The 13,578-nt window shown below is 38.7% G+C and overlaps 1 protein-coding gene across 1 annotated transcript; it reads right to left on the reverse strand.

Annotated features, from left to right (window-relative positions):
- Nucleotides 1-11,342: 11,342 nt before the first annotated feature.
- On the reverse strand, nucleotides 11,343-12,428 carry LOC104109935 (uncharacterized). Its single transcript, XM_009619330.1, has 2 exons — nucleotides 11,799-12,428; nucleotides 11,343-11,753 (listed from the first exon to the last, which is right to left on the reverse strand). Exons 1-2 carry the CDS (start codon nucleotides 12,426-12,428, stop codon nucleotides 11,343-11,345), a joined length of 1,041 nt encoding a protein of 346 aa, XP_009617625.1.
- Between the last annotated feature and the right edge of the window lie 1,150 nt (nucleotides 12,429-13,578).

A 13,578-nucleotide genomic window follows, 5' to 3' on the forward strand; every position in this document is an offset into this window, starting at 1 on the left:
GGAGACTTCCACTTGACCGCTAGCTTGTGGATGATAGGGAGTCGTGACTTTATGAGTAAAAAGATACTTGCTAAGTAAAGTGTCAAAAGTCTTGTTGCAAAAATGTTACCCCATCGCTTATAATAGCCCGTGGAGTACCAAAACTTGTGAAAATATTCTTCTTCAAGAACGCCACCACACTTCTCGCCTCATTGTTGGGTAGAAAAACTGTCTCAACCCATTTAGACACATAATCAACCACGGCCAAGATATAGGTGTTTCCACAAGAACTCACAAAAGGACCCATAAAGTCAATAGCCCACACGTCAAAAATATTAATCTCCAAAATTGTGGTGAGAGGCATTTCATTTTTCTTTGAGATTTCACCGGTCCATTGACATTCATCACATCTTTTCACTAGCTCACTAGCATCCTTGTAAAGAGTGGCCCAATAGAAATCGCAACTTAGCACTTTGTCCGCCGTTCTTGCTCCACCATGGTGACCACCATATGGTGAAGAATGACAAGCTCCAAGAATTTCACCTTGCTCTTCTTCCGGTACACATCTTCTAATCACCCCATCCGTACAAATCCGGAAAAGGTATGGTTCATCCCAATAATAATCTTCACAATCCTGTTTGAGCTTCTTCCTTTGGTTTGAAGAGAACTCATCTGGGATGATTCCACATACAAGAAAATTTGCTTGATCTGCAAATCATGGCACCTCTTTCATTGAAATAGCCAAGAGTTGCTCATTGGGGAAGGAGTCATTGTGGACAATGACCTTTGCACCCATCAAGTACGGGCGGAACTTCTCAATTGCAAACACAATGGCAAGGTGCTCTTTCTCTGTAACGGTGTAGTTGACTTAGGCACTATTCATGGTCTTACTAGCATCTTAGAGCGGGTGAAAAATCTTGTTGATGCGTTGCCCTAAGACAGCCCCAACCTCTACGTCACTTGCATCACACACGAGTTCAAAAGGGACACTCCAATTTGGAGCGGTGATGATAGGAGTAGTTCTCAACTTGAACTTTAACAATTCAAAAGCTCTCATGCAACCATCATTAAAGTTGAACTTAGAATCCTTCTCAAGAAGTTTGCACAACGGGTTCACCACCTTAGAGAAATCTTTGATGAAACGCCGGTAAAACCTTGCGTGGCCTAAGAAACTCCGCACACCCTTCATCGAAGATGGAGGTAGAAGTTTAGAAATCACCTCTATCTTTGCCTTGTCAACTTCAGTTCCATTCTTTGAGATTTTGTGCCCAAGGACAATGCCCTACTCGACCATAAAATGACACTTCTCCCAATTGAGAACCAACTTTATTTCTTTACATCTTGCTAACATTTTATCTAAATTTTAAAGACAATCATCAAAAGAATCTCTAACAACTAGAGGTCATCCATGAAAACTTCAAGGTAGTCCTCCACCATGTCCGTGAAGATAGCCATCATACACCTTTGAAACGTTATTGGTACATTACACAAACTAAATGGCATAAGCTTGAAGGCGAAAGTACCATAGTGACATGTAAATGTTATTTTCTCTTGATCCTCTGGAGCAATAAGGATTTGGTTATAGCCCGAATACCCATCAAGAAAGCAATAGAAAGCACGGTCGGCCAATCTATCAAGCATTTGATCTAAGTAAGGAAGTGGAAAATGATCCTTCCTTGTGACTTTATTGAGCTTGCGATAGTCCATACGTGTTCCAACCGGTCACCATTCTTGTAGGAATCAACTCATTCTTGTCATTGGTGAACACCGTCATGCCCCTTTTATTCGGGACATATTGAATCGGAGAAGTCCACGAACTATCAGAGATGGGGTAGACAACCCCGGGATCCAACCACTTGATAATCTCCTTTTTGACAACTTCTTGCATAGTCTCATTGAATCTCCTTTGATGTTCAATAGATAGTTTGGCTCCTTCATCCAATAGATTGATTCCTCTTTTGTAGCACCGCTAATGTAGAATCTACCTGCACCTTAGTCAAACAAGAGGAAATATTAACTGGTAAATTAGAACAAGGGCCAAGAAATTCATATCGAAGATGTAGAGGCAATAGCTTCAACTCCAAGGTAAGAGGTTCTTCAATGGAAGGCTTTGTAGAAGGAGTTGTCCTATTTTCAAGATCCAAAGATATTTTCCGAGATGCATAATTGTACGACCCCATCCCTTGCAAAGACTTCACACATTTCATGACGCCATTCATCTCGTCATCATCAAATTTGAGCAAGACGGCCTCCAACATATCACCAACATTGATTGTGGCATTTGTATCATCAACAATAACATCGGTCACCAAGTCCACAAAATAGCACACCTCGTTGCTATTTGGTTGCCGCATGGATTTACATACATGGAAAACCTCTTGTTCATCACCCACCCGGAAGGTGAGTTCTCCGACTTCAACATCACAAAGAGCCTTCCCCGTAGCAAGGAAAGGTCTTCCAAGAATAATCGACACCTCATAATCAATCTCATAATCTAGAATGACAAAATCCGTTGAAGTATGAATTTATCAACACGAACCAAGACATCTTCAATCACTCCTAAAGGTCTCTTCATAGTACGATCAGCCATTTGTAATCTCTCAGAGGTGGGTCTTGGTTTCCCAATTCCCAAGGTCTTGAAAACCGAATAGGGCATGAAATTGATACTTGCCCCAAGATCACAAAGAGTTTTAGCAAACTTGGCACTTCCAATTGTACAAGGAATCATGAAAGCACCGAGATCTTATAACTTAGGAGCCATTGAGTGCACAATTTCACTCACTTGATGAGTGACTTTGATAGCTTCAAAATTCATTGACCGCTTCTTCGTCACGAGATCCTTCATAAACTTTGCATAACCGGGCATTTGTTCTAAAGCTTCAACTAATGTCACATTGATTGACAGACTCTTCATCATTTGGATGAACTTTTTGTATTTATTCTTGCCATTTTATTTGGCAAGTCTTTGAGGGTATGGAGGTAGGGGCTTATGCACTACCGGCTCCGGTATGTAAATAATGTGATCCCTAGATGGGTTCACCTCCTCTTGAGTCTCTTCCACACTATCATAAATATCAATTCGAACTTCATCATTTAATTGCACCACATTGTCCGGGACCTCTTCTTCTTGTACCACTTACTCATCATCCATAAGTTGCTTTTGATTGAGGTGGGTGCATTGCCACCTCTTCCACTTCTTGTAGTAATGGCCATGGCATGCCCCGTGTTATTTTCACCACTTTGGGTATACCACCGTGTCACTTGGTAGTGCCCCCTTAGGACGAGAATTTAGAGCTTGAGAGATTTGCTCCATTTGAACTTCTAAGTTGCGGATCGATGTGTTGTGTGAGGCAAGTTGGGCATCCGAATCGGAATTATTTTCCATCATTTTCTTGAACATGTTCTCAATACGCCCCATCTCATTGTTTGAAGAACTAGGACCATGGGAAGGATAAGGAGGTGGGTTACTCGGTTGTTGATACATCGGGGGCCTTTGAAAACCCGACCCCCAATTGCCTTGATTATTCCATCCGCCTTGATTGTTACCCCCCTAATTTCCTTGATTATTGCCACTCCAATTTCCTTGATTGTTGTTGTTATGCCAATTTCCTTGATTGTTGCCACCACTCCAATTTTCTTGGTTGTTAGAATTCCAGTTGCCTTGATTGTTTTGAGGTCGCCATTGTTGTTGGTTTGGACCTTGGAAGTTATTCCGTTACCCTTGAAAGTTGTTCACATATTGCACCTTCTCTTCTTGTTCATTTTAAAGAATTGTCTTAATTAAAACCACTATCCTCTTGCACATAATTCTCCACTTGATGTTACACTTGTGAACCCTTGGTCCTCCTTTTGTTCACCATCATGTTCACTCCCTCCATGACATTGACTTGCTTAGGATTTTGCACTTGTTGAAGTTGAGCCTTTGCTAATTGATTCATGGTGGTAGTGAATTCGGCAGTGGCTTGCTCATGGTCATTCAACTCTTTGTGAAGGTGGATCACATTGGGATCACCTTGTGGAACAATAGCCCGGGAATGCCATGCCGATGATGTTTTTGCTATTTCATCTAAAATCTCACACACCTCGCCATAAGGCGTAGTCATGAAGTTCCCATTGGCAAGTTGATTCACTACACATTGGTTGGTTGTGTTGATCCGACGATAGAACGTTTATTGAATCATATTCGTTGTCATATCGTTGTTGGGACATTCCTTAACCATTGTTCTATAGCATTCCCATATATCGTGTAGTGGTTCATTTGTCTCTTGCTTGAATGCCAAAATCTCATCCCTAAGTGTAGCCATGAGCCCCGGAGAGAAGAACTTAGAAATAAACTTTTCCGCCAACTCATCCCAAGTGTGAATGGAATAGTTCGGTAAACGTTCCAACTAATCTAAAGCTTTCCCCCGTAGAGAGAAGGGAAAAAGCCTTAGCCTCAATGCATCCTCAGACACATTTGTTTGTTTGCTCCCCAACAAGTGTCCACAAACCCCTTCAAATGTTTGTATGCATTTTGACTTAGAGCACCAGTGAAGAAACCTCGTTGCTCTAGCAAAGTGAGCATCACATTGGTGATTTGAAAGTTGCCCGCCCTAATACGGGGAGGGACTATCGCACTGGCATATCCTTCATTGGGTAACATCTGGTGTGGAGCCGCTCGTGGTGGAGGTGGGGGTGGAACGGGGGCATTGTCATGAGGCACTCTGCCTCTTCTATTGGCTTGAGGTTCAAGAGGAACCTCATCAACTTGCTCATCCTCGACGTCCACATACCCCAAATCAATATTTCTGAGCTTATTGTTTGCCATGGTTGAACATACAATTTCTCAAACAAGTTAGTAACATGGAAGGAAAAGAAGATATTTCAAAAACACACCCAAATATATAGCTAACACCGTTTTTAAGTCCCCGGCAATGGCGCCAAAAATTGATCACGTCAAAAGCACACCTCAGAAGAGATATAAAAAGGTTGTATGCAATAATAGAAACACAACTAAGAGTCGGGGTCGAATCCACATGGAGCTAAGATGGTAGTTAGGGGTATATATTTCAATTTGAGCAATTGGATTATTTAGATTGCACTTTCACAACAAGAATTTATTTTCTATTTCTAATGTTACTCTAATGATTACAAAATAAAGAAAGAAGACTAGATATAATTGTTTTTAAGGCTTTTTTCAAATGGATAAAAAGCCTAGGGTTGTGACCATGACCTAGGGTTTTGCCTAATGGGCTAAAGACTTTAATGCTTGTTTTGTCGATTGGGGCGTGTTATAGCTCTCAACTCTAAATTACCCACTCAATATCTCTCGTTCAGAGAGTGATTTTGCCTAATTTTGCTTTCTCAAGACCAAATGGGTATCACCCAAAACAATTGATAAGAGCTCAAGTCGGATTATTACTATCTATAGGTTGAACCCTTTAATTGGGTTAATCAATCTCTCAATTGACCCAATTCCTTGTTAGCCTAGTTATCCTAGACTAGGTCCTTCTTTCTCAAGTAGAGACTAAGTCAAATAGGTATGAATTAATGTTTGCAACCATTAATTCTACAATTAAACCATGAACAAAGCTAAATAATCAACACCCAATCATATACAAATATTAAATTAGATACCCATAAGGTTTACACACTAGGGTTGGGTCAACCCTAGTAAAAGTCTAGCTACTCATAATGGGGTTTAAATAAAATAAGGAACAAAAACTAATTAAACTCATAATGAAAGCTTAAAATGATTAGATCTATTGTAAATACACCAAAGCAATGTAAAATTTCCTAAAGTAGTAGAGGAAGTACAAGGAAGTACTTTGAATTGTATGTGGGATTAAGTAGAATAAGAAGGTATTTTAATATATGCACACTTTGCACGGAATAAAATAAAAAGGGGTAATGCAATGCTTATTCTTAAATGAGAAGAGACTTCTATACAAAAATAAAGTATGGGAGTAAAAAGCATGGGTTCAAAGAAGAGCACTAATATTAAAAGAGTGCAAGTACCATCGTGGTAACGATGACTCTTGACTGTTGAAAGTTTACGGGCTACAGTAGCATGTCTATGGTGCGCATGAAAATAAATGAAAACCCAAATTTTTGGTAGAAAAATATCACAAGATACTCAATGGTGTCAAGAAATTGGTAAAACTTAAGAAATAAAACTAGAACACGGATGTCTGCAAGTAGGTGGCAAACTTGTTGGTAACAATAGTTAGCAAGTTATGGATCTAACATGACCTCTAAAGGTATGAGCGAAAGTGGAGGTATGAAATTATCATATGATGGATAAATCTGAGGCAAATATCTTATTAATCTTTGGAAGGAATAAAAGAACATTCCAAAATAGTTTTGATAATTAGTGAATATTAAAAGTTTAAAGTGGGAAGACTTTTCTTGGAAACAAGACTCAAAAAGGGCAACAGACTAATTTGAAAGTATTGGTTATAAGAAAATTTCGAGTCTATGAGTCGGAATGGATAAGTTTACAGGTACCACGTGAGCAATATAATTTTGCTCTCACCAAGCATGAGCCATAGCTTTGAGGAAGCTGAGAATTTAGGCAGCATGGATATGTGCCGTTCTACATTATGAAATTTGTAAAAGTTCCAATCATAGAGAAATTTTAGTTTACTTGAAGATACTTTTCAGGTATAACTTGACGTACGCATGACAAAAGAAAATGCAGGCATGTATAATAGTGATATGGGAGCTATGTATAGTAGCAATTATTGATATTGAATGGTATTCATATATGTTACAAGTTAAAAGTTTTAAAGATATACATTTGATGCACTTATGGTATAAGTACTGCTGAGTGAGGTCAAGATGATACATTATATTGTGTATTATTGGTTGTTGAATGATATTGTTATTGGTGCCCGTGTGGGGGCTTGTTCTGGACAGGTTAAAGTTTTTGTATAGTCCTAGTTATAGGGGAAGCTCTGCCAAATTTTTTAAGAATTTGTAAAGATAGCCAAATTTTGAGGGCCGTAAGTAAGTTGAGATTTTGGAAAGGAAATATAAGACCCATGTAGTCATAAGTGCATATTCATAATGGTTAAAGGTAAAAGGATGGTAACCCTATTCTTAAAAGTGACTTGTAAAATATTCGAGGACGAATGTCCTTAAGTGGGGGAGAATGTAGCACCCCGGAAAAATTTCGAAGTACTTAAGCGCTATTAAAAAGTTAAAGTGCACTAATTATAATATTTTGTATGCAGACGAGGACTATTAATTTGATGGATATCAGCTGGATATGATAACAAGTGTACGAGGCATATTATAAGTGATGTGAGGTCTAAGGAGAGCCCTAAGTCTAAGGCAAGTTGGAAATTACATGATGGACTAAAGTTCCAAATCAGTACGCACAAGACCAAATTTTGGACGAGTATATCTACATATATATAAGGAGTTATTTGATGTAAAACATATCAAATGAAAGATCATCGAGTCTAGTTTCTAACTCTTCAAATCGTTTGTCATTTGGACATTCCTACAAGAAGTTATGACCAAATTACCAAAAGCTGGCGGAGGAGCTTGCAGATGCGAAGCATCCGAGGCCGCGTCCGAAAGAGAGGCTGGCAGTGAAGTGCTGCCATAGTGTCCAGGTCCGCATCCGAGCTTCAAATATGAGTAAAGTGGGGATGCGAAGCATCCGGTTCTGCATCCAAAACCCAGAAATCTGGGCCTATAAATACAAGGTCGGGGGAGGGGATTATTTTGAGTATTTGGGGGTTAGGGTTCTTGAGGTGAAGGGGCGATTTTGAGCTCAAATCAAGTTCAATCAATCAAGGTAAGTTGTTAATGATGTTTTGGGTTGATTATTACTCAATATGTATGAGTTTTAACATCATTCTAACATCCAAATACTAGATTTCTTCATCAAATCTTCAAGAACACAAAAATCACCAAAGTTGTAATTTTTCAAGATTTATCTACTAGAGGTAATTTCAATGCTTCAAACTCATTTATTATGAGTAGTTAGAAGTATTTGAAGCATTTGTTACAAGTTTTAATGGTTGAAAGATTGGATTATAAAACTCTAGTTCATGACATGAATAATACTTTTGAGAAAATAAGAGAGAAGATGAATGGTAATCTTGACGATGAAATTTATGAATACAATGAACCTATAGAAATAATTGTTAGCAAAATATGGAAGTGATCAACTTAGTAATCACCCGAATTGTATATTTTGCAAGTGTTGATTATGGAAGAAGATGAATAGTAACTTGGTGGCAATGGACAATTGATGTAGTATCATTAATGATTTCGAATGGGTATTAAAACATAAGAATGAAGTTAAATGGTCTAGCATGTAAAACTATTTGGCAATTTGAGTTGTTGGAGGTTTGTAGCCAACTTGTGAGCCATATATGGATGTTCATAAATATCTTAAGTCATATTTTGATGTAATTAGGATATCTAATTGTAGATATCGACTTGTTGGTGATGTTGAGCATTTTAATCAACGTTGGAATGATGGAGGAGGATTGAAAGCTTATGAATATTAATAAATCTAAAGCGAGGTAAGTTGATTAAAACTTACTCTTCTTGAGGGACTTTCTCTAAAAGCATATTTCGAGTTAATACTTAAGTTGTTTGCAAATGTGCTTTCATGCTTGTGGGGACAAACAAGTACGGATGTCTCCATGTACTAGAATATTATATTGCATATGTAGTGTCATGCCGTTTTATAAAATTTTATTTTAAATCTTGTTGGCAAAGTGACACTCAAGGTAAATGTTATAAGTTTTTATCAAAACTTACGTATTGACAAGAGTATACTTATTTAAGTGCTAAAGATAAGTTTTCATGAAAAATATTTTTTTTGGAAACTGACAAACATAATAGCATTTGTGGTATCTTTTAAAGATTGATGTTAAATTTCTAAAGGCTTTAACATGTAAAAGGTTATTTATTTAAATTTTGTTCAAAGGATTTAGATTTTCTATAAATGCTATGATTTGATAAAAATAGATCATTTGAGGTTACTATGCTATGAATCTATTTTGAAGTATCAAATATTTTGGGAGTTACTTGTGTTCACCGAGATTGACTTCGGATATATCGTGTTCGTTGTCATGAAACTACACGTGCCGGTGTAGGCGTAGATGGCCACTTTATGATATAGACTATGACAGAGTGCTCTCCCTCGAGAGAGTACTATTTTGTGCTATTATTAGCATGGATGAGTCGATTCATACGATACTACGATGAGACGACCTGAGCAAGTAGGGTATATGATACTTGCCGCTAGGTACATAACCTAGTTGACCTTCTTATGTCGGTGATGGTATAGTACTCCCAGTGAAAGGTAAGGATGATTTTCTTATGTTTAGGCTTAAGGAGCAGAAAGTGATTTCGATGACTTAAAGAAAATGGAATGATTTTGTATGATTCTATCCAAAATCTTGGATTGATGTAAATGTTTTAAAAGTTTATATTGTGGGTTATATTTCACTTGGTTGTTATTTAAAATAACAAGGGTTGTGAGTTGATAAAATTTTTTATCGTTTTATGTCAAATATTGGTGCATTGTTTTTTATAAAATTTGTCCCAAGAACTTAAGTTAGAGAGAGTTTATGACACTTATTGAGTACCGTTGTGGTGTACTCAGCCCTTAGGGGCCCCCTCCAGGGCCCTACTTACTTTACATATTTCAGGATGATGTATGATACGTGGCATGCGGTCAGGCTAGGATGACTCTCTTTTCGAGGTATTGTGACCATGACCTAGATGTTTGCCTAATGGGATAAAGACTTCAATGCTTGTTTTGTCGATTGGGGTGTATTATAGCGCTCAACACTAAATTACACACTCAATACCTCCCAGTAAGAGAGTGGTTTTGCCCCATTTGGCTTTCTCAAGACCAAATGGGTATCACCCAAAATAGTTGATAAGAGCTCAATTCGGGTTATTACTATCTCTAGGTTGAACCCTTTAATTGGGTTAATCAATCTCTCAATTGACCCAATTCCTTGTTGGCCTAGTTATCCTAGACTATGTCCCTCTTTCTCAAGTAGAGACTAAGTCAAATAGGAATGAATTAATGTTTGCAACCATTAATTCTACAATTAAAGCATGAACTAAGATAAATAATCAACACCCTTTCATAAACAAGCATTAAAGTAGATACCCATATGGTTTACACACTAGGGTTGGGTCACAACCCTAGTAAAACTCTAGCTACTTATAATGGGGTTTAAAGAAAATAAGGAAGAAAAACTAATTAAACTCATAATGGAAGCTTAAAATGATTAAATCTATTGTAAATAAACCAAAGCAATGTAAAACTTCCTAAAGTAAAGAAACACGGCTACACCAACTTCAGAGGTTCAAACTTGACCTAATTTTGTGAAACTCGTCTATTTATACAAGGCTGAAAATCTCTGACAAAAATGCCCCTCGGGAGGTTCTGCGACCGCTCAATTCCATGTGCGGTCTGCAGATTTCTTCATCTAGCAGGAACTGGAGTTTTGCGGCCGCACTTTTCTGAACTACGACCACGAGGCATTCTTCTGCGGCTGCACATTTCTGGATTGCGGCCGCAAGGTAACTCTACTGCGGCCGCACAATTCTTGTGCGGTCCGCAATTCACAGAGGCTACTAGACTTGGTCTTTTTGCATACTCTCTAATCTTCGACTCTTAGCCCAGCTTTGCGGCCGCACAATTCATGTGCGGTCCGCACTTTGTGCAAATGTCTGCTAAATTCTTCCTCCTGGTTTGGGGCCGCAGATGGAATTCTACGGTCCGCAATTTCTTCTGCGGATTGCACATTTGTGCTTCTGTGCCCTTTATTGCATTGTACTTCAGATTACTCCTTTTTGAGTTGGATTTCATCTTGGGAGACCAACTTCCAGCATTCTTGCAATTTTGCAAAATTTTATTAGTTTCGGGAACACAATTCAATGCTTGTAGACTAAAATAAAAGCTAAAAGACGCTAATAAGCCGTCAAAAATCCCACTTATCATCTGGAACTCTTGCCATGTGCTGAATCATTAGGCTAGGGAGATTGACAGGTCTACCAGTGTCAAGTAGTTCCATCACAGCCATATCCAATAGGGTTGCCTCGTGTCTTCTCTCAGACCTCTGCAAAATGCAGGAATTGACAAAGTGAAGCAACAACTTGTGAAAGGGAGTCATATCAGTCTTATACACCTTCTGGGGAGCATCCAATTCAAACTTTTGAGAAAACTTCCTTCTGACTACAATTCCTGTGTCTATATCATTGTCTATGGCTGGCCACTTCTTCTTCAAGTAGTTGTCAAAACCTAAAGAAGGAATATTCAGAAGCATCCCCAGCTCCTCCGCATCAAACTCCATCTCAAACCCCCTTACGTTACTCTTGCCCACTTTTCCATCAAACTAGAAGTTCGCATAGAACTCCACCATAGCAAGCACACACACAGGAGGGAAAACCTTGACAAACATGTGTTTCCATCCCTCTAACTCAATCTTTTCAACTAGCTGAACCATCCCTTTCTCATCAGTGTTTGCAAGAATCTTCCCATTAAGTGTTTTTCTGTTCCTGAACTCAGTAATCTTATCAACCACAGCAGGCAAACTATTTCTTTTCTTTCCTCTACTAGCCCTTTTAGATGGGGTAGCAGTCTTTGTAGATTTGACAACCTTTCTCTTTTGTGAGGATGCCTTTTCTAGCAGAGAAGAATCAAACTCATCTTCTGCATCCAACTCAACAATAGGTTCCACAACTGAAACTTGCTTCCTTGGCTTCTTGGCACCTCTGGACTCCTTAATGATTTGTTCATCAACAACCTTTTTTTAACTCCTTGTGAGAGGAGTCCTATCAAGAGGAGCCACCTCTTTTCTTCCATGGATAACAGGCGTTTTTGCTTTCACATGGGTCTTCTTTTTTTTCTTCCCTACTACAGACAAGGGTAAATTGTCCTCATCACTGCTGACCTCCTCATATCTAGTGAAAGGAGCTAGCAAAGACCTAGTTTCTTCATTCCTTTTCTTTCCACTTGCTTCCTCTAATGGGGCTATCACAGTGTTCCCAATAGCCATAGAGCCTTCAGATTCCCTACTTGTATTCTCATTCTCTTCCTCACTCTTTTCATCCTCTCCTTCACGCTCACTTGCCTTTTCTCCATCCTCGCCTTCACTCTCAAAATCACCTCCTTCCTCTCTATTCTTTTCTTCCTCTCCAGAATCATCCACTTGTTCATATATCTTATTTCCTGCCTCACTCTCCTTCTCCTCACCAGAATCTCCCTCATTCTCACTTTTTTTCTCATCATTAGCCATGTCCTGAGTCTGATGCTCCTCATGACTGGCCACCACTCCTCCTTCTTCCTCACCTTCATTATTATTCTGATCCTCAGTCCAACTGAAAGAGAGACCATCAGAAGACTCCTTTTGTACTGGTTCTTTACTACCTTTCCCCTCAACCATTGGCATAACATCAGTGGTATCTGCCCCTTTCTCCATAGTTGCTATGTTCGTTTTAATAGTAGGTTCCTCCACTCGTGGTTTATCACTTGTGGGTGAGACAATATCTAAGGGTGCAACATCTATAGTAGATACCAAAATATCTAAGTTTGATGGAGGGAGTTTTACCTGAATTGTATCAATTGACACTGATTCCCCCTGAGTCACAACTTCCTTAAATACTATGTCTATTTTAACAGCAGCATCAAGCACCACCTTGTCACTTTTGACAGATTATCTTGGAGTAGACTTGATCTTGGTTGACTTAGAGGTGTTACTCAAAGCGGATACAGGTGCATGGATGGTTAGTTTTGGAAGTGAAGGCCCAGTAGAAGTGGGAATGGTAGGAGCAACAAGAATAACGGACAATGGTGTAGGTACAATGGAGGATATAGATAGAGAAGGAGCAGGTGTGGGTGCAGAGTCACTTAATGGTTTTACACTTTTTTTTGATTTGGGCTTCATGTTCTTGGATTTGGCTTTAGTCTTGGATGATGATTTTGCTTTAGAAGAAGTTTGGCTAGATTTTGGCACGATGATGAGAGAATGAAATCGATGAGGGAAAGGGAGAATTATTTTTTGATTCTTGCTTAGGGTTTGAGCGAAACAATAAGGTCTGAGAAACTGATCATAAGGGGCTTTTAAAGACGTAACTCCCGATTTGACTGGAATAGAGAGAGTAACCGAATTTGAGTTCTAACGGGACTCTAAAAACGGTGACTCTGACTGTTAGGATTTTAGGAGTAATTAAACTCTAATTGCTCTAGGATTCCCCCTTAATCTTTGACTAGATGACAACTAGAAGTGATGCTAACATGATTAGAAAGTCTGAGCACAGCTTAAGCCCCAATGAATTAAGACAAGATGGCACGTACCTGAGTCAAAGAACCAACTCCTTAGTAACTTCTTACTCATTTCTTCAATAAAACTTCAGCACTATAAGTTAGTATCATAAAATATAGTTATCAACTAGACTTTTCTAGGCAAGTGTGTGTGCTTAAGACAAGCACGGGACTGAATCTAACACATTGTACTTGACTATCTATATCTAATTATACTTTTTCTAGCCAATCATTGCCGTTCAATCTAGTTAGAAGTATTAATTAGACCTAGTTCTAGTCTATTTCTTTCAAAGTGATCCCGACTCAGA

The sequence above is a fragment of the Nicotiana tomentosiformis genome, chromosome 4, assembly GCF_000390325.3.
Source record: "Nicotiana tomentosiformis chromosome 4, ASM39032v3, whole genome shotgun sequence".
Classification (NCBI taxonomy): Eukaryota; Viridiplantae; Streptophyta; class Magnoliopsida; order Solanales; family Solanaceae; genus Nicotiana; species Nicotiana tomentosiformis.